Here is a 24,646-nt window from a genome sequence, read left to right as displayed (position 1 = left end):
TAAGTCTGCCCTCTCGCCTCAGTGAAGAAGCTAGTTCAAGAATTCAGATATATCCTCTCTAAACTCACCATTTATTTGGCTTCTGGAAGCAGGAGAGATCCCTTAGGATTCCCTCAATCCTTTATGATGCCACCCAGCTGATAAAGAAATTATCAAGCCACATTGCTTTCCCTTTTCTTCCTTCACTGTTGTAAAGGAGCACTTTCATTTGCTCCCTTTTAATAGGCTGGGGGAGGGAGACAAGTTGCTGGCAAAATTTAAAGTGTTTCCTTGCAGAAGGCAGTTTGTCATGAAGAAGTTCATTGGACACAATTTGTATTATGCAAAAGCCCTGCAGAAGCCCAGATGCAGTTTGCAAGGCTATCCAATGACAGATGAATGAGAAGGAAGAAAGAGCAACCAGATTTCATTCTCACATTCCACTTCCTTATTCTCATGTGCCTCAAATCAAAGCAGCCAATCCCAATTAGTATGGAAGGTGTTGAGGTAATTCCCCGTTAGGAGAATGAGTGCACACAGGGCGGATGTTTACACTCAACATCAGCCAATTTTAGCATCGTTTGGAATCTATTGTTAACAAACTCAGTCCCATTATCAGTAACTAAAGTAATCACTTTACTCCTCATTTTTCTCTCAGCAAATCTTAGCCAGTTAAAGAAATGTTGGAATGTTTCTGTATTGTTTTTCATGAGATAGCAGAACCGTATCGTGAGTAATGGTCCATTATACTCAAAACATAGCAGGCACCTCCCAAACTGGGTTTCTTAGGACCAATTATGTCAGCAAACACAACCTCTAAAGGTTCTTTGGTCTTGCTTTTCTCCTGACTACAGGCATTACAGTGCATTGCTACAGGGTTTTAATTTTACTCCCTCTGACAATTCAACAGTTTGTCTGAGCATTTTGAAATTAATGTGCTCCAGATGTCTATGCAGCAAATGTATACATTCATCATGTGTCTTAACATTGTTATAAACTGAGTTAGCCTTCTTCAGCTGGTCATCATGCATCACATATAAATCATTTTCTAATGTCGCAGTAACATTTTTACCCTCTTTCTCTATTATACATTTATCTCCCCTAAAGGTTACTACATAACCAATATTAACTAAAGCCCTTACTGATAACAAATTAAATTTCAGTTTAGGTACATATAACATAGTTAAATTCTTGTTTATACAAGAACAATGTACAGTACCTTCACCAGACACTTTCATCTTCCATCCATTTGCCAATGATACATGTTGCTTACTTGTAGACATCTTTACAAACCTCTCTCTATTTTTAGTAATGCACTGCAATGCTCCACTATCAACAACCCACAAATCATGGTTTACAGTTGAATTGCTAGACATAGCTAAACTAACATTCTTCTTAGCCTTCTGGTGATTACCAGTATTCTGTCATTTTCCCTTCTTATAGAATCTAGCTGTATGTCCCCTAGCCCCACAAGAAAAACATTTCCTAACAGTATAGGCAGTTGAAGACAAATCCTCTTCTTGTGGTTGTTCCTTCCTCAGTTGGTCCCTATCCAGTCGTCTTCTTGCTTCTTCTAACAACCTTCTGGTTATGTCAGTCAATGTCAGTTTATCTCTGGGCAGGACTTCCAGTGAAGATACGTAATCATCATAACTTTCATCCAATGAGGAAAGAATGATATAAACTTGATGCAGCTCTGAAAATATCAGTTCTTTTCATGTAGCTTTTGAAAAGTTCTTTTCATGAAGTTCAAATGAGCTAACATATCTCCACCTTTCAGAAGACGTGCTCTAAACAGTTTATGTGTAAGATGTATGTGTGCACCTACACTGTCATGAACATAAATCCTCTTCAAATTCTCCCAACACCTAGCAGCAGACTCTTCTCCATGAATATGGACTAGCTGCTGGTCACTCAGTGTTAGTCCAATTATACAAAGAGCTCTTTCGTTGTTCCATTTAAAGTCAGCTAACTTCTTGGCATCATCCTCATTATCTGGATCCCAAGCATTTACATCCAGTGGATCTTGAACTGTATTCCATAACCCTTCTCTATGCAGAAGTAGACTGCACTTCATAGACCAGGAAACATAGTTTGTTCCATCCAACTGGGTTACCAGTGATAGACTTGTTGATGGGTTTTGTGCCATCTTTACCAGGACAGTAACCCACAATTAAACAGTAAACAGCAGTTCTGTGCATTCACACCAACTCTCAGTTATCTGAGCCTGGTATGGCCTGGGCCCATAACCAGTGTTAAGGTAATTCTGAGTTAGGAGAATGAGCGCACACAGGGAGACGTAGTGAGAGTAGTGAAGAATAACACACACACAGCACACAGCTACACTGTACAGTAAAGTGTAGGTTTTTACTTCCAGTAAAATGATTAAGCAAAGTTCAACAAACAGTCCAAGTCATTCACAGTTAAATCAGTCAGTGTTCAGTTCAGGGATAATCCAATAAGAAAGTCCAGTATCAAAAACAGTTTACTAACAGACTTACATCAAATCCAAGAATAACGATGATCAGTAACAGTCAATAGGGAAAAATGCAGGAATACACAATCAGCAACAACAGAACAGAACAGCCCAGCTTTCTGGCTCCATCTTATGGCCATTTGAGGAACCACACCCAATTACAATTTTAGCATTTAGCAAAGAAACAGTATTAAAATGCCTGGTTTATATATTTTCCAACCCAACTGTTAGGTGACTTACATTTCTAACAGAAGGGAACTTAAAGCAAGAGCTAAGCCTAAAGTGATGAAATTTAACCTTCTCCTCTCCTCACCACATTCTGGATTCTCTCACAAAACATTTCCTTACCTCTTACTCCAATACTTGGTCTCTTAAACACTGAAGCAGAATCTGTCAAGATACATTAGTTGCTGTCAATTTTGCAATGTTGCATTTAACAAGGCAATCATATGGCAATCCAGAGAGTGTGGCAGGGAAAGTATTATGGGACATTTTCACTTTCAATGTGGGCCTGTACTGTTGATACATGAAATGAAGAATGGGCTGTTTGAGCTTTGGGAGATTTCACATTTTCTGCATGCAATCTCTGTGCCTATACAGTTGCAGTTGTATTCCTGATGTTCTCCAGCCTCTGTTTTAGAGATTAATGCCATCAAATGTGCAATCATTTTCAGAAGAATACATGATTATATTCTTATGAGGGGATGATGAAGCAATATCATATCTGAATGCTTCTGAATAGAAAACATTTCCTCCTTATCAATATTCAGGAAAATAATGAAAAGGTTCTACCTAGAGGTAATGTAATTTATGGAGAACTTCTTTTTTTGTCATTAGGAAAGCTCACCTGAATTATGGTACATCGGTAACCAACTTTCAATCATTGTCACTTGCCAAACTCCATTAATATTCATTTCAAAAATAATTGTATTGCTTCGAAAATAATAACAGAAAGACAAATCAATAAATACAAAACAGAATTTGTATCAAATTGTGCAAATTTGAAGCTAGTGTGCATTTTAAAACACAGTAAAACTAGCAATGCTTAGTTGTAGTCCTGCTTAGGCATTAAGTCAGGTGGGTGATCTTGGGCTACTCAATCTCTTCCATCTCTAGGAAGGACAGAAGGGAAAACCCAGTGGTAGGATTCAGCTGGTTCACACAGTTCAATAGAACCGGTAACTTTTTCTTTTTTAGTTTGGCGAACCATTTATCCACTTGAGCAGGGAAGATGAGGAAGAGGAGGAGAAGACGAACATTGAGGCTGTCAGGCTTGCCTCTATTCAAAACCCAAGAAAGAGCCCCTCCCCCGACTCCACTGAAGTAGAGAAGAGGTATTTGTACTGAATTTGAAATGATACCAGAGAAAGAAAAGCAAGATCTGAGCCAAAAGGCATGAAAGTTACATATTGAAAGTTTTCCTAAATTCCTCCTCCCAGGGACCCAGGCTGAATGTCCAATCCACATCCCATGTAGTGTCATGTGGGGCACATCTTCAGGTGTTTTCATCCATCTGGAGTTCTAGGACGGTTGGCCTTGGCTGGGTGTAAACAACCCCACTCAGCAGTGCAGTTAATCTTGAGAGCAAACCTCCCTTTTAGTTCACACGGGTATTCCTCACATGAGTACACTTCCCAAACCCCAGTGATATGCCCCCCTCCCCATTACTATGGCAGCTGATAGCAAGCAAGCATCAAAGGGAAAACCCAGGCTGGAGATCCGGCTGACATTTGGCCCTCCTGCAGTAGAGGCATTAGCCCTAATGAAAAAACATAAGACAAAATAGACAGGATAGAAGCAATCTACCATACAGGGGAGCAAAATAACATTATGGCTTGTCAGGATATTTAGTGTGAAACTGTTGTAGGAGTTTAGGGACATCACAAGCATTCACCCATTCAGACTGTGAGGGAGGGAAATGTTTGCAGGCCACCAAATACTGTACTTTCCCCTTATACTTCTGAAATACAGGATTTCTTTGACCTCAAATTGTTGTTCACCTTTGATGAGGAGGAGAATTAGAGGGGCAGGTTGGCCTGGTCAAAGAGGAGATACATGCTCAGGTTTCAACAAGCTAATATGAAACACAGGGTGGATCTGCCTAAGGGTTGGGGCAGCTTTAGCTGTACTGTGACTGTATTTACTATCCTAACAATGGGAAAGGACCTACATACTTGGGCCCCAGTTTCTTTGATTTCTGGGTGGTCTGTAAGTACTTTGTAGATAGGAAGATCCTGTCCCCTACTTGGAACTCTTTCGGTTTTGCTCTTTTCTTATCGGCCTGTCTTTTATGAACTTGATGTGCCTGGTCTAGTGCCTTACTAGACGGGCCAAATACATTGAAGCTGTTCAATCCATTCCACTAAGGAAGGGATATGGGGCTTCCCCTGGGGCAGTTCTGGTATAGGTATGAAATCCTGACAAGAAGCAACTTTAAACAGGGTAAAGCCGGTGCTACTATAGATGGAGTTATTATAAGCAACCTCTGCAAAAGGCAGCAAGTTGGCCCAATTGTCCTTCTGGTAGTTTACATAACACCTGAGGTACTGTTCCAGCACCAAGTTCATATGTTCCAGCACCAAGTTTGGACATTCATAGGCTCTGTTAGTTTGAAGGTGATGGGCAGAACTTAGACCCTGGGCAGAGCCTGACAAGTTCAGCAACTCCCTCCAGAAGTGGGAAGTGAATTGTACCCCCCATCCAAAAAGATGTGGTCAGGAACCCCATGTAACCTTTACACATGTTGGATAAACAGGCAAGCGTTTTTGCAGAGGGGATCTTGGAGAGGGTACAAAGTGCACCTGCTTGAAAAATAAGTCTATGATCACCCAAATGATTGTGTTCCCTCTGCTCTCAGGTAGTTCAACAGTGAAGTCCATGGATATTTCCTTCTATGGTACACTAGGACTGGCTATGCTCATCAAGCTTCCTGGGGAGCTTCTTAGCAGAAGCGCACACAGGACAACTGGCCATGTAGGTTTCTACATCCTTTTTCAGTGAGGGCCCCCAGAACTGCTGTTTGACTAGGTGTAAAGTTTTTATGAAACCAAAGTGTCCAGCAGTTTTTGAATTATGGGCCCATTGCAGCACAGTTCCCCTAAGACTGGCAAGGACATAGAGTTTAGTGCCAATCCATGCTAGGCCATTTCTCATGGTGCACTTGTTTGAGCGGGACAGGAACCAGTCATCACTCTTCAATGCTCCTTTCAGCTCCTCGTTTAAGTCACTAAGAAAGTAGAGGTCTGCTTTCTCCTGTGTTCTGGTGACCACTGGAGCAGCCAGTTGCTTGGAGGGGATAACTGGGCTGATTACTTCTGGCCAAGCACTATTGTACTGGGGCAACCTAAATAAAGCATCCGCCATAAAGTTCCTGTACCCAGGAAGGTAGTGCAAGGAAAAATTAAAATGGTTAAAGTGTTGCACCCAACGAATTTGCTTGTGTGACAGTTTTTCGGATGTTTTTAAGTCTTCCAGATTTTTATGGTCAGTCCACACCTCAAAAGGATGTTTTGTTTATAGGCCCATTGGTCTTCTGAGTGTTGTTAGTAAATTGTATGCCAAACACCTAAATTATAAGCAAATCTAAATTGTATAAGGAAATTGACCCAGACAATGCAATGTATATTAAGCACTTATGTACATTTAAGAAAAAAATTATAAATATTTTTTAAAAAACAGCATTTCTTCTTCACAGGTGGAAGACAGTTAGTCCCCTCTGTCTTAAAACTCTTCAAGGCCAAAACATTGGTGCAAATTCTTTATGGGACACAAACAGGAATGTTCACAAAGAAAGACTCGCTAGAAATCATACAAACAAAATTCCTGTGAGCCATTTTAGCTGCACTCTCAGATTCAGGGAAGAGCCTGGAAGTTGATGATTATCCATTGGTTAAAAATTCATTTCTTTCCAGAGAGACTGGCACCTTTAATGTTGACAGATAACTCTCCCCCCGGAAATAGGCGATAGACAACAAGCTGGGCTCTTATGGGTTCTCCCTGACATTTTTAATACCCCTAGGCTTTTATTAAGCTAAGTAAGTAGTCATTAACAGAATAAAAGACAGGGAGTTTCATTCAGAAGTAAAAATATTGCCTCTCCATAGTAGGAACAGAATTAAACAGAGTGTGTGGGAACCATCAAGATATTTAAAGGACCTGATCTTCTCGAAACATAGAATAGCATTCTTCAGAGCCAGATTTAACATCCTCCCCTCAGCACTCCTCCAGGGCAGATATAACAAGACCCCAATAGGGGAACGAGTGTGTATATGTGGTAAAGGAAAAGTTGAATATATCATACATGTTTTATTGTACTGGGAGTTATACAGAGATTTTAGGTCAATGCATATTCTACTCTTATTAGAAGGATTACCAGGGAAGGCAGACGACTTTTATGTAGACTATCTCTTCTGGGACTCAAACCTGGCTACCACACATGCAGTAGCAAAATCCTGTGCAGCTGCAAATGATCACAAGGAAAATTCGATTACAGAATTAAATATGTTTATTTGCGCCAATTTTTCGTAGATATCTCTAACAATTTTTGGAGAATCTATATTTGCATACATACTTACCTTCTCTCCCATCATGTAACCAAGGGCAAGAGCCATACCGTTTGATACCATGTATTTTATTATTATGGATGTTACTATTATTAGTAGTAATATCTTTTAACACTATTGTAAACAGTGATAGTTCTTGTCTGTTGCTGGTCTGTGACCGTAATAAAGTTTTTTTAATAGCTACGGTATAAAATGTGGAGCTCTTAGTCTTTGAGTCTGCAAAACCTCATTTAAGACCCTTTCACCCACTGTAATGAGGAATCTTTTAGGAATTTGTCAAATGATACCCTAAGTATCCTAATTAAATTCTTGTACAACCAGACCTCTAGTCAGGTCAGGTGTGGTTTGCAGGGAGAACTTTCAAATCCTATCCCGATTAAGAACAGTGTAAGGCAGGGTTGTATTCTGGCTCCTCTTTTGTTTAATTTATTCTTATCTGACTTGGCCTTTCACATTGAACGTATTGAGTCCCATGCCCCAAAGTTGTCAACTATGAAGATCCCGCTTCTCCTTTATGCTGACTATGGGGCCCTCCTTTCATTGTCAAGGCCAGGTCTGAAAAGATTACTTTCTGCATTTGGGTCTTACTGTACTAAGAACCACTTGTCCATTAATTATGACAAATCCAAAGTATTGGTATTCTCTAGAGCCCAGAAATTGTATAACTGGACTATCAATGGTAATGCTGTTGAGCAGGTTTTCCATTTTAAGTATTTAGGTATTCAATTTCAGAACACCAGTGCTTGGACTAGACATCGAACCCAGGTGCTGAATTCGGCCTTCTGTAGTCACCAGCAGATTTTAAGGTTTTTTTATACCCAAGGAGGCCAGTTTATTCCTTCTGCTCTGTGTATTTACAAAGCCAAAATTTTGGCTCAAACTCTTTACGGAATTCCCATATGGAATTCAAGGATTGTATTGAAAGAACCCAGGCTGTCTTTCTTAGAAAACTTCTGGGTTTTCCTCCTTGTTTTGGTTTTGCTCTGATGTACCTGGAACTGGGCACTTGATCAGTTGAATATATGGCCTAGATTAACACCTTTAAATGATGGTTTTGGGTTCTCTTTCTGGCAGTTCCTGGTAGCTACCTCTCCCTGGCATTTGCTGGCTCTCATATTTCTCATTGGGAGAGGGAGCTGATGAAGAAATTACACCTGCTAGGTTTTACGGGGATGCCCTGGGAGATTATGGCCTTAAGGATGCCCAATTTAGGGTAGTCCAACAGCTTGTGGACATTGACTTGCAATATCTACGAGCCAGAGCTAACAAAACTTGCTCCTCTCTGATCTTCAGCCAATTTAATAATTACGGACTGAGGATGGCTTCCTATTTTTACACTAACCATTCCCAAGTATAGAAGAACTTTCTCCCTAGCTCGCTTTAATGTCTTGCCCTCAGCACTACTGGATGGGCGATTTAAGCAGCTATGCCCCTGTGACAGAGCTGAGGTTGAAACTGTGGAGCATGTCCTTTTATATTGCCCTATGTATAACACAGGCAGATTTAAGTTACTGTCTCTCCTTGAAACAGACCCTTCTAGACCCAATGTTAGTAATTTGTTCTTATATTGTCTAAGGGATGGCTCCTCATAGATCACTTCTCAAGTTTCCAATTTTTTTTAAGAGCTGTAACCATCCGAGGAGAATGCTGTAATTCCCCTTAGTCAAGTTTTTGGTGACCAATTGTTCATGATTAATTTTCCCATGTTCTTCTTTTGTTGTACTTGTGTTTTGGTCTGTGAAGGCAAATAAAGTATTATTACTATTATTACTATCCACAAGGGATGTGTAATGTTTTCTATGAAGTTTCCATTTTCTTGAATGTATCTGAAAAAAGCAGAAGCAGAGTGAAGGACAGAAATATTCCTTCACTTTTCCTTCACTTTCATTTTTCATAATACCTTACTTTTCTCTTTTTCCCCTCTTCATTCCCTTTTTTAACACTACTGTTGCATTAACTTTGTATTCCTTTTCTTGTTTATTGGGTCCCTCCATGGATTTAATTTTTACAAAGATTTTTTTATTTTCATTTTAATTTTTGTAGATAGATAGATATCCACGAAAACTTAAGAAAACACACAGACACACAGACACAGACACAGACACACAGACACACAGACACACAGACACACACAGACACACACAGACACACAGACACACACAGACACACAGACACACACACACACACACACACACACACACACACACATATATATATATATATATATATATATATATATATATAGTATTCAGCTTTGTTTGGGTATTTTCCCATGTCATTACAGTTGTGCTTTTAAAGTTGAAGCAACATTTTGGCAGAATCTCATCTGCCATCATCAGGCTTCTGTATTGTGTTCATGTGTGAGTTGGGCTTTCACAGCTGTTTCTGTTTTAAATTTGGTGCTAGCCTACTGCTGTGCCAGAATGGTTTTTTTCTTCATCCTGATTGGTTGGGAGTGTTGGTCTGTTATTTATTGGTCTTGGAGTTTGCTGTGTTCTGCTTGATTGGTGTTTCTAATATCTTCTGTCTGTTTTGTAGCATTTTTTTTGTCTTGATTGAATGGCTGGCAACATTGTGTTTCCTATATTGGAGGCTTTTAGTGCGGCTTGGCTCTGAGTAAATGGACGGATATCATTTATTAGGAAGCTAGGTTTCATCCGGGTGCCTGGTTGGGGTGTTTGAGCTGGAGGTATCGGGGGGGGGTCTGTTTGTGCCCAGGTATTTGCTTGGCTTGTGGTGTAGAGATGAGAGGGAGGGAGAGGGAGAAAAAGAGAGAGATGAGAGAGGGAGATAAAGATATGAGAGAGAAAGAGAGAGAGAGGTGAGAGAGACGAGACACAGAGAGACAAGGACAGTGGCGATAACTATAATGACAATCTCTCTAGGTAAATAAAATGGCCAACAAATTACAGTTAAGAATTCTACACCCAGAGAACAGTGTGTATAACTAGCTCTACTGTTAATATACCAGTTATGATGTGTGTAAATATAAAGTCCTCTACCTTTGCTTTTATCGGATTTGCCATTTCTGTCGAAGCGGTGTGTGGTGGGGTTAGTTAGCTCCATTGATGCATCTGGTACAAGTGGATGAAGCCAGCCACCTCTCTCTCCCTCTCTCCATTTCCTTAGGGTCTTGCGGAAATATCAGGTGGAACAACAACTGATGACTTTCTTTTACCGGACTATGACAGATAGCACCCTTACATATTGTGTTATGGTATGGTATGCTGGCTTGACAGCTGCAGACAAAAAGGCAGAGGGTGATGAGCCAAACGAATAGGCTGAAAAATAGCTTTTATCCATGGGCTGTCAGGCTTCTGAATGCAATATAAACACCACAATTAGGTTTAATATGATAGACTTGCAGGGCCAGCACCAAGGAGGCTCATTTCAATTTCAAGGTATCCTAAGGAAAGTGTACTGGTCACTGGTGGCCTTTTAGGATGGAATGGCGTTCTTGTTTTCGATGGTGCTAAAGGGCATCAGAAGGCTTTCGGAATGGATGGTGCTAAGGCATCTGCCTGGGTTGGGGCCTGCATCCGATCGACACTGACAAGTCTTGAGATTCCCCAACCCACGTCTGTCTTGAAGGCAAAGGGGGAATATCTCGGGCCTCTGACTACTTCAGTGTGCATTAGGGCATCAGGGGCATCGAATCCCAGCAAGAGCAAAATCTTGGCTTCAAGATCTAGGGCAGGAAATGGAGGAGCCATATGCTTCAGGTGAGGTATGCTGCTAGCTACTTCTGGTGTTGCAATGTGGCTGTGGTCATCTGGTATCCCATTCCATTCCAACACGGGTGGCAGTAGGAACTGGGAACTTCCATCTAATGACTCTATACAGAGTCCAGTAGCTTCCCTCCCTGCTGTGCGTCTTGGTGCGGTGCACTTTGATATTGTGAAGTGCACTTCTTCCTTCTGAACATCAAAGAGGTCAAAGAATGCGGACCTGGCTAGTGACCGATCGCTCTGAGGATCCTGTATTATGTACATCTTCACTGTTTCTCCTGGGCATCCATCTGGGTAGACTTTGGCTAAGCAGATCTGATGTCATGAGCGAGGGGCTGGTGTGCCATCGCACACCGCTATGCAATTGACATTGGCTCTGGCTGTGCTTCTGTAGCACGCTGAGGCTCCTTGTGCAAAGGAGGGTTACGAGATGTCTGCAGTGGTGGATCGTTGTCTGGATGCAGTGCGGTTGGATGCATGTCACTTTTGCAGATATGACATTGCACTTTGGCTGTGTAGTATTTGGGTGAGTGTTTGGATTCGCAACACTTGTTACAGAATTGGAGCTCTTTTATCAACTCTTTCCTTTTGGTTAGCGATTTCTCTGCAAACCCCTGGCACCTGTTCAGCAAGTGTCGAGTGTGGTGCAAAGGACAAAACTGGCTTCTCTTTGTAGTCAGAGATCTAAATTGGGTTGTATCTGATGAGTCCTCTCCCGAACTGTTTATGGAGGAGGTAGCAACCTCTGTGTCACGTGTGTTATTGTGGTTGTGATCTGTAGTGATTTGCAGGTGCAGTTTCGGTTGTGTTTTTTGTTAGTTGGGAAGAATCTGCGTCTGAGGTTTCTGAAGCTGTTGCAGTACTCTGTTTGCCAGACAACAAATTCTTGGAGAAGGGCAAAGGGTGGTTCTCTTTTGCGGTTTGCAGCCAGAAAGGCATCAGACAAAATAATCCATCATTCTAATATTTCTTTTGGGAGTTTGGCGATGATTATTTCTTGCGTTAAGAAGAGATCAAGGCAAGCCAGTCCTGGTAAGTCAGAACATTCTTTGGCTGTTTGCAGCTCCATAAGGATATTGGAAAAGTCCTCTAGTCTTCGAGTTTTGTGGATGGCGATACACAGGAAACTAAAGTCATTCTAGGAGCGAGTATTCCATCAATGTGTCCTCACCATATTTCCGGTCCAAAGCATCCCGCATTCATTTTAGAGCGGTGCCTGGGTCATTAAGTATGCCTGTGTAAATGTGTTTCACCATGTAGCTAGACCATGGTTCTAGCCATGCCAACAGAAATTTAAGTTCTTCACCAGGAAGCAGCTGTTAGTGTTGCTTGCTACACAAATTGTCACAATAGGAGGCATTGTTGCTGAGTCTGGAGACATGAGAGCAAAACGCAGGTTTGCCTGTTAGTGTTGCTTGCTAGGTCTGGAAGACACTGTTGCTAAGCACAGGTTAGGCTGCAGGTAGTACTGGAACCTTGCATTAAGTTGCTTAATGTTACCACAATAATTAAAAAAAGGAATTTTCATTGGTTAAACATTGGTTAAATTTGGGGAACTTCCTATAGTTTTTATAAAAATTTGTAAACAAGTTCTTATAAAAATTTGCAGACAAGTCTTTGAATTCTCTGGGAAATTTCTCCTAGACCACCAGATAGTGCTGTGGGCTGCTTTGCTTAAGTCTGTAGGGGGTGAGCCCCAAAGGAATTTATTGCTTCCTCGCTGGAAGAGAAATTCATCAAATGAATACAGCACTCCAAAGGCTGCATGCAGAGTTATACTTTTACAATTTTTAGTAAAGATGGATAAACTCTAGGTTTTTTAAGCAAAAAAGAAATTGCTCCTTTGTTCATATAGTTGCTTGAATTAGCTTTGTGTCTTGGGAGGGGGGGAATGGGCTCCTTTGCTTTGAAGATGGTCCTTCAACTAATGAATTATGACCCCCAATAAAATGGCCAGAGTGGTTGTAAAAATAGCTGGAAAGGCTTCTTTTATTGCCTCTGAGCTGGAGCATAGAGCTTAAGAAATGCTAAGCTTTTCAGTTTGAATGAGCAGAGCATATTTAGCTTTTCTTTTAGAACACAAGAAGATACTACTTTTGACTCTTCATCTGCATTTGAAAGGAGTTTGTAGGTAGTAACTGAGGGAAGACATGGGTACATGGGTCATACCTGGCTCCTCCCTTTGTTTTGCAAATTGGTTCTTTCTGAGTTAGGAGCTGTAACTTGAGACACAGCACTTCTCTCGCTGAAGAGAAAAGGGGGGAAATTTGCCCCTTGCTGCATCCACAATGAGGTTTGAGGTACAAAAGAATAGCATGCACATTTACTCCTGGCTTCAAATTATCTTTGTCTTTATCACAAAATTCAAATTACTTTTATTTCACTTTACTTCTTCCAGGAATCAAGATAAATTATCTTTCTACTGTTCTGCTTATTAATGTCTGGATGGCATAAGGCCAGCAGGGTCAGATCCACCCTAATCCCTGGGAGAAGGGTATTCCGGAGACAGAAAAGGTATTCCTCCTAATACCTGCCAGCTGTAATGTGACCAGGAGCATGTCCATCCTGCTGGACCAGATTAGACTGGTAGAAATAATTGGGAAAAAGGACACTCCCTCAGTTAACACAGTTGCACAACATGAATGGCTTTAAACTTTTATTACACCTGAAAATATACAATCAATCAATGCAGCCCCTGAAACAATAGTGGAGTAACCGACACCATTTACAACCAGGCAGATGAATTCTGTACCAGCTGAAATGTCCAAATGATCCTTAGGGGCAGCCCCATGTAGAGCACATTGCAATGGTCCAAGTGAGAGGTCTTTCACCAAGGTCTGCTATATCAACTATATTTAATGTTTTCATTTTTCAGGCAAATACTCTGATTCTGTAGTCATGGTTTAAAGACTTCTAACGTTGACAGAGAAATACCAACGTTGCCTGTTCTTTTCCAAATGTGCTTGGTGTGAGACTTGTTGACTCCTGAATGTCAGGTTTCCCTATTAAAGAACTTTAAACATTGCAAGATCCGATCTAGGATGGTCACCAGGACCAGAAGTTTACTCTTCCGAGCTTTTGGACTCATGCTGAAGCCTATATTCAGGGAATGTCTCTCCATTGGAATATATGCTTTGGCTATTCTATGAGTTGTATTTATGTGGTGCCTTCCTATTGGTTGATTTGGGTGTTAATGGCCGGCAATTGGCTTTAAACATTACCCAATCCCTTGCATTATTTCCACAAATATATGCACGTTTCACAGATGGCTGCTACCCAGCACCTATTGGCTCTCCCCAAGTTTGGGATAGCAGAGCTTTTATTGCAGCAGTCAGTAAAAAGGAGAAGAGAAGAAGAAAGAGACAAATATGAAGAGAACAAATATGAATAATTTGAACATTCTTGTTTGGAATTTTCTTTTTTAAGCCTCGTAAGAATTCATAAGAATTTCCTTGTTCATTGCTTAATTTAGATTATAAATTAAATACTGAAATATTAGCCACACAATTTAACTTCATTATTATTGATTTAAGACACATTCAATAATAGGAAAGGAAGAGAAGGAAGTTGAAAATATTCCTTTTCACTCCTATGGGTTGTAAGTATCTTCCTCAATCTTGGTCTTTAAACAGAGGTCTGGGAGTTTAAGGGTTCTGTGAAGTATCTAACTCTTCCTAGCATTGCATTCTTCTGGACCCAGAGCTCTGATATCATTCTGAGACCATCTATTTGAGCCACTTTCCCAGCCCTGAATCACAGCCCTGAGTGCTGCTGCCATTGAGATTGCTTTGGCCTTTTCTTTCCTTATCTCTTCTCCTTCAGACTCTGGTACTTCTGCAGTTTTTCATACTCTTCTTTCTGGTATTGCTGTCACTTGGTACCCTTATATCTATTGCCACCACTGTCTCCAATCCTTGTCTGCTTCCACAATGTCTGGTGAATTGGCTAATACCTGCCTGTCTGTCTGGATTTGGAAGTTCCATAGGATCTTGGCTCCATTTCTCCATGGCCTTATGTACAATCTCATGTTGTGAGACTAGTTTCCTTTTCCCTATACTGAAATGCTGGGTAAATGCTGCTTCTCAGCATGTGTGGATCTTCTGTATATCCATAATTCCCTCATACATTTCATAAATCCCTCTCATTAAGTCTACTGTTGTAGTAGCACTGTTGTAAGAACACTGCATCAATACCAGGTTCTCTTGTCTCATCCATGTATGTGGTTTTGTTCCAGTAGCCTATCTATTGTCAGATTGTCCTGATTTCTCCAGTTGGGATGTGAATCTTGTTAATCTGGGTGACACCAAGTCAACACGAATGTCCTAATTTATGTTACTCCTTTATTTGAAGCAGGCAGATGATAGCATACCAATTAGACTACATATATTTGTGTTGTGATTGGAAGGATCGGTCCTGTTGGGAGTTTTGACTCTGATGACTGTTAGATCGTGGATTGACGTCAGAACCAGGAAACGTTAATCTGAAGGGCAAGCCAGTTAATTAGCACGTTGCCTTAATGGGTATAAAAGGACACAGCTGAGCTGGTGCTTTTCGCCAGGAACAAAATGACTATTTTGAATGAGGACGTTACTGCAAAGAGCTCTCTGTTTGTTTGAATTTCGAAGGGGAGTCCTAACAGTTTCTGCCAGCCGTTATCTTGTTATTTCCTTCAGTTTGATTTGATTGTGAAACGGCTGCTTTCTGTTTGTTCGTTTGAATTTCCAAGAGGAGACATAACATATTTGTGTGTGTGTGTGTGTGAAAGAGAGAGAGAGAGAGTGCATGCACACTGATAGCTTGATATGTATAGCACATCAGTTCAACATTTGGACTGATGTGATATTATATGTGTGTTCAAATGCTAAATGGGATTCTTAACACCTATACATTTGCACTAAATTAAGTTTACATGAACAATTTATTAAAAACAATAACTGAAGAAAAAGTAATGACATTTGCCTGGAAAATATGGACAAAAATAAAAATGATAGAGAACTTCCTTGTTTACGTTATTGAATAGGAATAATGAGATTTATTAATGTGAAAAAATACTCAAGCAAGTCTGTGGTAGTCATGAGAATGAAACCACTGACTTGAGTAGATCTGATAACTTGAAATAGAACTTTGGACAATGTCTTCTCATTTCCACCCAATGTAATGGTTATTGTCCTTTTCTTATAAGCTTGTCATATTCTTTTTAAATATAGGATGAAGACTGATTTGATACCACTTGAGTTGTAACAGTTTTGTTGAATGTCAGTTCTTCACAGTTTCCTCTGGAGAAAACAGAAGGAATTTAGCACTAACCATTTGTCCACAAAATAATATATTTCTAAGTTGTTGTTTATAAAACTAATTATGATTATTTGGATTCACAATAGATATGTGCATATGAAGAAATCTCTTCCAAACAATATTGTGTAACTTACTATTACTTTTTTAAATATGGTAGAACAGACTGGTTTGTACAAAATGTGTATTGAAATCTTCTAAAAACATTTTTTTTAAAAAAAAATCATAAAATATACAAACTTTTCATTTTCTTAGAAACAATTTTCACTCTCTTTTTATTAGCTATATATATCATACAATCACTGATTCTGTTATTTCTGGCTTTATAACTATAATAAATAGGAGCATGCTACATTCTTAATTACTATAAACTGTTCTGGAATTAATCAATATTGAATGAGCAGAACAAACCTTGGGGCATGGTCCTATATTCTGTATGCCAATCTCAGATTTAGTTTTCCTGGAAAAACGAAGTAGAGATAGAAAGATCACAGATAAATCCCCAGTAACTTTAAAATTGAATAATATTGTGAATATTATGGCTATTTCTACAAATGTAAATCCAGCTTAAATCAGTTGAACAATATCCCAAACTTTTCCCAGAAGATATTTAGCATTAAGAGGAACTTCTAATCCACTATCCAAATTTAGAAGTGTACTTTATCCTAATTTAGTTCAAACATTTCAGTTGTATTTTTTCTGATGACTCTTTCTGCCCCACTAACCATGTCTTTTACAAATCATGACAGCATCTTCTTTCATCTGGAAAATCTGAGTTATATTATTGTCCTTATAACTGCATGAGGATAACAAAGGAGGGTAATAATATAAGTGTGTATGATAACTTCTTAAAAGGAAAAGACACTATATGCAGAAATAAATCAGACAAAGTAGTCTGAGAAATTTCAGTAATTGGTTTATATACTTCTTCGTTGTTGTTTTTAAATAAAATTTTGTTATACCTTTTTTCATTTTATTTTACAGCTTCAATTTTACAACCGTGATATACTGGTTGTATCAACATCATACATTCTATTATACCTCCTATGTTCAACCATTTAACTTTTCTTTATACAATACCCTATTTATCTTTCTTATTCCTATAGTTGTAACTGGAGTTTCTATATGTATATACTGCATTTTTAACTATCATTATACTTCCTGGTTGTTTTTGATGGGGAGGAGTGGTGGTAATTTGGCACAATGGTTAAAGGTGCAAGAGTAAAAATTGTGAAACAAAAAAAAAATCAATCCTTTCTTCAGTAATCATTTGTTCCAACTGGAAAAACCAAAGGCAAATACATTTGTCTTTTAGCTAGACAAAATTGTCCAAGATGACTATAGGTAAGGCGGAGATGTATAAGTATATACTCACATAATTTGATTGCAGAGTGCACATTCATTCTTATATGTCACACCATCAGTGCCACAAACTTCTGGAGGGCTCAGTTTGCAAAGTACTTGTCCTCTGGTTTGGGGATACTTGCTGCAATCAATCTAAAGAAAATTACTAGTATGGGCAACTTGTGGAATCCAACTAGATTTGATTCTTCTCTGTGTCTTACCACATTAAACATATTTTGCAAATTTGGAAAATAAAATGCAACAAGTCTAGTTATTCCATTTCATTCCACCACTAAAAAGGTGCATACCTTTTTACAGGTGGAATAAAATGAAATAACTCAAATATTAAGTTCTGCCAAAGTCTTGTTGCATTTTATTTTCCAAATTTGCAAAATATGTTGGATGGACACAATGGAACTGACCTCACTCTTGATATCCCTTAAGCTGAATTCAGCACACTAACCCGCCCCCGCCCCCAATTTCTTCTTATTTAAGAATTCTCTATGACAAGAACCATAGGTAGATATTATCTGAAGTTTTAATGACACTTGAACGTTTATCTTTTTATATCTATTGTTACTATCACAGCAAATTGCTTTAATTAAATTAATGTTTCCTTTAGTGTTCACATTTAGGGCTACTTGTTTCATAAATACTCTCTAATTCCAGGACAGCTGAGAAAAAACATTCAAACAAGAACCCTCCCAATGATAGTTTACAAACCTTAGTACTACTAGGTTGAATGCTAGGATTTCTCTTTGCTCAGTTGCACAAGGGTGATTGGAGAAGTCTCATAGGAGTAATTAAGTTTTTCAATTAGAGTTCTCTAGTTCATTCTATACATCTTCAAAGATGAGTTTGATATCAGTTTCTCTGTTATGGTTCTTCTCTTTATACCCATCTCTAAAACCTCTAACATCTTAACACCCAACATACATATTTAACATGACAATCTGTTGCATATTTTTGGGGAAATAAACTCAACTGAACTAAGTATTTACTTCTAGATTCCAAGCAAGCGTGCCAAGCATTATATTCCTAGTTCTGGCACCATCATTAAAATTATAGTCTTACCGTTTCATGAATGACTTCTGTACATTCACCTTCATGCTTTATTGCAGGGATATATTTGGCATTCCTGTAAACAACATACAAAGTGCTGTTACTATTAGCATATTAAGTGCTATTATTATCAGTTTTGATCATCTCAGCTAATTATTATGATAATCAGTCAAAAAGTCTATGGTTATGTTAGGTTGTAGAACAAATAAAACTCACAGACACACTCATATTTACAGAAGACACAAAAATGTCAGTTTAAAAGTGGAGGAATATTCCAAATCTCAGCTGAAGCATTGAGAATTGGGATAATTACACCCTCTTGAGTTAATATATGGCTTAGTAACCATTATAAACCTTGGCTGTTGTGCATAATCTAGCATGACAATTTGGATTCTTCCTTTCTAAATTTCTCCAGGTTTGTAAGATCATCAAATTTTGGAAGATCCCATTCTAGAATGCTGATATTTCTTGCAAAAACAAGCATCATGTATCACATTTTAGCTATTTTTTAATTTAAAACAATGTGAAGTTATCTGAGAGAGCAAGCATATCTCGGAAGGAAGATGATCACCCTAGTAACTACAAGCCCCATACTGCTGCCTTTTGACTTGTATGACTATGTTATGACCAGATCAAACACACAATTCATTATTGGCAAAAATCTTCTATCTCTAGGAGCTGCAAGGACTTCCCTCGTTTGCTTTAAGTTATCTTATTTCATTAGTCTTTTAAATTATGCTTTTAAGCTGTTATCTTCCCACCAACTGATGTGCAAAACAGAATAACTAACATTTAATGGTAAGAACAATGAAATTACAAGGGAAATCCCAAGCATTGTTTAGTACCGCTCTAATATATCTTTAAGGTTTTCAGGAAATAAAGTTGTCAGTTTTGAGGATTTATTCATGAGGAATATTGTTGGAAAGCTTATTGCTGGATGCTAAAACAAAGGGACTTCCACAGTGCCTGTGCAGTCTCTATACTTGAAGAACATTTTTGTGCTGCAAAACCCAGATAAATTTACCTGACACTTAAAGACTTGGCATGCAGACCTTTCAGATTGTCTATCACCATTCATTATTCAGTGGATGATACAATTTGTCAAGTCAAGTTCACTCGTCACTGTACGGATGCTTGGTATTTTGCATCAAGATTTTAGAATCTGTTCCTGATCCATACACAAGATGAGCTGATGTCTTTACATTTCTACAGTCATTGTTTCTTGTCAGCACTATTAAATTTAGAGTTTTTAAGATCATCTTTGCAATTCTCTGCCTTAAAATAAATACCATATACACTTCTTCATTATGAAACAACTTTTATCTTAACCAGTCATTAAACAAGTCTCCAAAGGCATAATGATCAAGATAATATTTGTAAGTGCATCTCATTTATCCTGCATTATTTTCATTTTAATTGATGTTTTTCTGTGTTTGTCATAGCAAATCACCAATCAAATATTAGATAGCTTGCTATAATGTAAACACAATTAATAACCTACTGCAAAGGCATACATGAGTCAAATTACCTTTATAGTAAAACAGGAAATAATGTTTATACTTACACAATTGCTAAGCACAGGAAACATGTATTGCTGTACGTTTTTTCATCAGTGCCACAAACAGGAGACCACAAAGCCTGGCAGGAAGTCTTGTTTTTTTTAAGGTTGGCTAGAACTATAATGCAATTCAGCTAAAAAGAAAAACAAAAAACAACCTAGGATCATTCCAAGCATTGGCCTGTTTTTAGATTTGCTGAAATAATGAAAACCAGCTCTAAGGACAGATATAGCAATGTAGTTCTTGCAACTGGCCTCAATTAGTAATGGAATTAGTACATACAAATAAGCTCATCTAAATATGTCTATTATAAAGCAAGTTTGCAGTCCTATCCAGTGTAGTCTCACACTAATAGTCTTCAATTCCTTGTAGAGAGCTTGAATTCCATAGATAGAACCTGCTGTCTACCTACATCTAAAAAGTCCCCAGTAGTATGAAATCAATCACATAGCACCTCCTGGTGGTCAATGTGGGTGACAATTCCACATAGAATATACATTGTGTGAAAGTAGGCATTGGGTTGGGAATGGAAGTCATGTAAAGAAAGCTCAATTCACATGACATAGTGTAACATCTTTATCTCTGCTCTAAGTGGTTAAAGAAAAGTGATCTGTATATATCATTCTGAGAACATCTAAGATGAAGAGTTCTTAGCATGATCAAAATCATCAAAATCTTGTTCCCCAAATTAGTTTTTTTTTAAAAAAAAAAACTAAAATGCTTTACGGCCAATAACTTGTGCACCACCAAATATTGCCTAGTTTCATCTTCCAGCAGTTCCAGCTGACATGTCTAATGGTAAAATATAGTGGGAGTCATTGTTCAACAACTTCTAAATAGCAGAGGTTACCTATTTAGGGCCATTATTTTTGTTAGAATTTTCTTTTATGTTGTAATTTGGAAGTTTTGAAATAGTTAAAAGATGTGTACAGTCACTTCTTTTAAACGATAACTCTGAGCAGCTCAAAATAACAAAACTACAAAAACATACAACAGTACTTTTTATTGTACTTATTATACATCAATATCACACCTGCACATCCTAACAGTTCACTGCTAGTATTTCTGATCAGTAATTTTAATGGCCTTTCTTTCCCCAGCAGCGATTTTCAGTTCAAAGATTCTTTGGACAATAGTACAGAATATGTATAGAAATGTTATTACTTTGTTTTGTAAATGGAGTTAAGCTTGTTTATATCTTTAAAACAGCTGTTACATTTAGTGGATACAAAATTTTATCTTTTCAGAGGGGGAAACTGTCAATGTCTTTGCTTTCTGATTCCTCAACTAGTCAGCAATATAATTTGAAGAGTTATATTATTTCCTACAGTTTGTCAAATATATGCCAGCTTTGTCAACATTTATACACAAGACTGCATTTCTATCAACAGCAAGTCTCTTAAAAATAACTGTCATTCAGCTGTTTGCAAACCAAAGAATGCAAATGTGGGAGAGATCATGAAACATATAGAAAGTTATCAACCAAAGGGATAACTGCTAATCTTCATACTTGCTTGATTAAAATGTCTTGAATTAGCTATAAACTCAAAACTGCCACCTGTTGATCAGACAACAGATTGTAGATTACTATCCCAGAGCATTATATACCAAGTAAGGCCAGATGGATCAATAAATCTACCTACCCAACAACACCTGCATTCTTTGTATCCAGCTGATATCCTGTGAAGAGATCATCTTTGACAGAACATCCAATAATTGAATAGATGATAGAACTGCTTTGATTCCTGCCACTAGAGGGCAACACTTCTGCCCAACAGTGGCAGTATCAATAAAACTGTTCTACAATGTATGGAACAGAATTGTGTGTCCATTTTTAAAGGTGTTTTGTACTTAAGCATAAATGCTATTTTTTCAGTACCAACTCTGGAAACATGAAACACCAATCTTTGCTAATCTTACTACAATTATATTGTCCAAATAATACAGGTTTTTGACCAGTGATAAATATTTATTCCATTTTTATATCAGGAAAGACTTTTACCTTGCTGTCAGTGGTAGCGCCACTTTTCTTTCTGTTTCTTAAAAGATCTTTTTGACAATTTACACTATATGAAGAGTCTCCTGTCCTAGAAGAAATAATATGTACATTTATCTAAGTTTTTTGAGAATGACTTAGGGCTAATGGTAAACATATATCCAATGATGATCTCACCGATGCCAAATGCTGATGTGGTCAAGATATGTGCAACATTGCATCATGATCAACACAGCATGTTCTAGCATGATTGGAAAGAATTGGCTTCAGATGCTAGCATTAGTAGGATTGTGCTGACATAGAGACTAAGTAACTTGACTTTGATAGAGATGTGCAGAAACTATTGCATAGGCAAAAGGGCCTGCAGGATTTGTTAAAGTCCGAGTTAACTATTTGGTAGTGGATCAGGAAAACACCTCCCTAATTCAGTGAAGTATAAAAAGGAGAAGGAAGTAAAGCATATCCAGGCTTGCAAGGTTCTGTTATTAGAGCTAATCTCAATAAAAAACAGTAAAATAGTTTTAGCCTTCCCAAGGAATTGGTTTCTTGGTCTTGTCTACCAAGGATTTGTAGCTTGCACTTTATAGCCTGAGAAGGGAAACTGATGAATCCAAGCTCACCTGTAAGGATTGGGTACTGGGGTCCTGTGTTTCATTGGTTCTGCTCTTACCTGAGAGGAGATACCTGATCAATGGGAAAGGGTGGTGCAGTGGTTAGGATGCAGTATTGCAGGCTAACTCTTCCCACAGTCTGGAATTTGATCCTGATGAGCTTGAGATTGACTCAGCCTTCCAGCCTTCCAAGGTTGGTAAAATGAGGGCCCAGATTGTTGGGAGCAATACTTTGACTCTATAAACTGCTTAGAGAGGGCTGTAAAGCCTTATGGAGCTAAATATAAGGATAAGTGCTATTGCTATTGGATTACTGCAATGTTCTTCACATGGGGTTGAAGCTTCCCTTGGGAGCTCCAATGGATACAAAATGCAGTGACCTGTATGTTACCAAATTAAAGGCATGACTTGTATATAAGACTCATTTTATCATCCCTGTATCGGTCAACAATAAATTTTCTGGGTATGATTCAAAGTGCTGGTATTAGTCTACACAGATCCTATATGGTGTGGGATTGAGGTATATTCAGAACTGCCTTCTCCAATAAAAATGTGGTTGTTCCAACAAGAACTTTAAAATTTAAGATGAAGAAAGACAAGTGACTGGAAGGGTTTTTTTTTAGTTTCAGCCATCAAATTATGAACTACCTCCTGCTGGAAATTAAGCAGTTAGCCTCATTGTCAGCCTTCTGGAAGTTATATTATTGGGGGGGGGAGTGTAACAGAAAGGATCATTGTGTATACAGCCTTGAGCTGCATAATAAAGATGGGAAATAACAAGATTTGGCAAGGGCTAAAATCAGAAAAGCTGAAGAATGAGACAGAGAAGCTAATTCTGGCTGCACAAAACCAAATCTTAACAAGTGTACACAAAGCCAGAATTGAGAAGAGAGCAATGGACAGCAAATACCACCTCTGCAAAGAAGCTGAAGAAACAGTAAACCACCTAGATAGCTGCTACAAGAAGTTCCCATAGACTGACTAGAAACAATGGCATTAAAAAAAAAAGTAGTAACAATGGTGCATTGGAAAATCTCAAGAAATATGGTTTGCCTGTAAACAATAACTGGAGGGAACACAAAGTAAATAGAAAGTAAGGGATAAGTGCTTTAGATGCAATTCCAAAACAACTGGAGCACTATTTGGACACCTTTGGCACTGATAAAATCATCATTGATCAACTAGAAAAGACAGCTGTACTTAAAACAGCCTACATCCTGTGATTATGCCTTTAATACCATGAAACAATAACACCTGTCTATCCCATGGTACTTAGGAAGGACTCAATAGGTGAATAAAAAAGTCAAATCCTGTTTAAATATCTTGCTGATTGTGCAACCAATCAGAACAGACAAATACTTTCTGGAGGGCCTTGAGAATAAACTGGCCCTACCTACATGTAATTATGACAGATTTACATTTTAGTTTGATTTTGGTTTTTTACTGTTTCATGTTTGTATTATGTGGTCTATTGCAATAATTTTGAAAACAACAATATGAGTATAAAATCTTAATAATTAAATCCAAAGCAAGTTCCTAGATTGTCTTCTGTAATATTTCATTATGCCAGGTGCTTTCATGAACTTAAATCACATTGTCAGAAGCCAGGTTGATAGAAAACTGACTGTTCTTTATGTTTCCTCCTTTGCACTATAGCTACTCTTACACTGTTCTTTGTCTGCTTAGCATGCTTACCCTCCACAATTGGTATTTGTTCTGTAATCACCATGTGGAATCTTCTCTCCTGTGCAGGAGTTATATCCCACATTGGGTTGAGTCATACCATCACGCTGATCACAATTTCTCTGTTAATAAAGAAGTACTGTATATTATTTCCTTGTGAACAAATGGAGACCTTGAGAGACAAGATGTGATTATCTTTTGTCCATCGAGACAGATGACCTTAGAAGTATTTTGTTATTTCATTGATGATGAAATTGCAATATTCAGAAGTTCAGAATTTTAAACAGCAACACTTGTTTCCTCCAACTCTTTTATGTAAAATTCATCTCTTATTTTGATCTTGGAAAGGCAGTC

The 24,646-nt window shown here is 38.3% G+C and overlaps 1 protein-coding gene across 5 annotated transcripts in view; it reads right to left on the bottom strand.

The window, feature by feature from the left end:
- Positions 1 to 15,739: 15,739 nt before the first annotated feature.
- LOC113433855 (serine protease inhibitor Kazal-type 5-like) overlaps positions 15,740 to 24,646 on the bottom strand; it is a 31,431-nt gene continuing 22,524 nt past the window's right edge. For 4 of the 5 annotated variants that reach the window (XM_026696690.2, XM_087924216.1, XM_087924215.1 and 1 more), the window contains 7 exons: positions 24,305 to 24,414; positions 22,005 to 22,089; positions 20,008 to 20,135; positions 18,456 to 18,519; positions 17,413 to 17,534; positions 16,449 to 16,497; positions 15,740 to 16,021 (listed from right to left, as the gene is read on the bottom strand). In XM_026696690.2, coding sequence (XP_026552475.1) covers positions 16,010 to 16,021; positions 16,449 to 16,497; positions 17,413 to 17,534; positions 18,456 to 18,519; positions 20,008 to 20,135; positions 22,005 to 22,089; positions 24,305 to 24,414 — 570 coding nt within the window. In that variant the 3' untranslated portion in view covers positions 15,740 to 16,009. The remainder of the gene's footprint in view (positions 16,022 to 16,448; positions 16,498 to 17,412; positions 17,535 to 18,455; positions 18,520 to 20,007; positions 20,136 to 22,004; positions 22,090 to 24,304; positions 24,415 to 24,646) is intronic. The other variant, XM_026696691.2, reaches the window with a different exon arrangement.

The sequence above is a fragment of the Pseudonaja textilis genome, chromosome 2, assembly GCF_049901715.1.
Source record: "Pseudonaja textilis isolate UNSWEBS1 chromosome 2, rPseTex1.2, whole genome shotgun sequence".
Classification (NCBI taxonomy): domain Eukaryota; kingdom Metazoa; phylum Chordata; class Lepidosauria; order Squamata; family Elapidae; genus Pseudonaja; species Pseudonaja textilis.
Note: the sequence above shows the minus strand (reverse complement) of the source record. Positions and strands in the feature narration are given on the sequence as shown.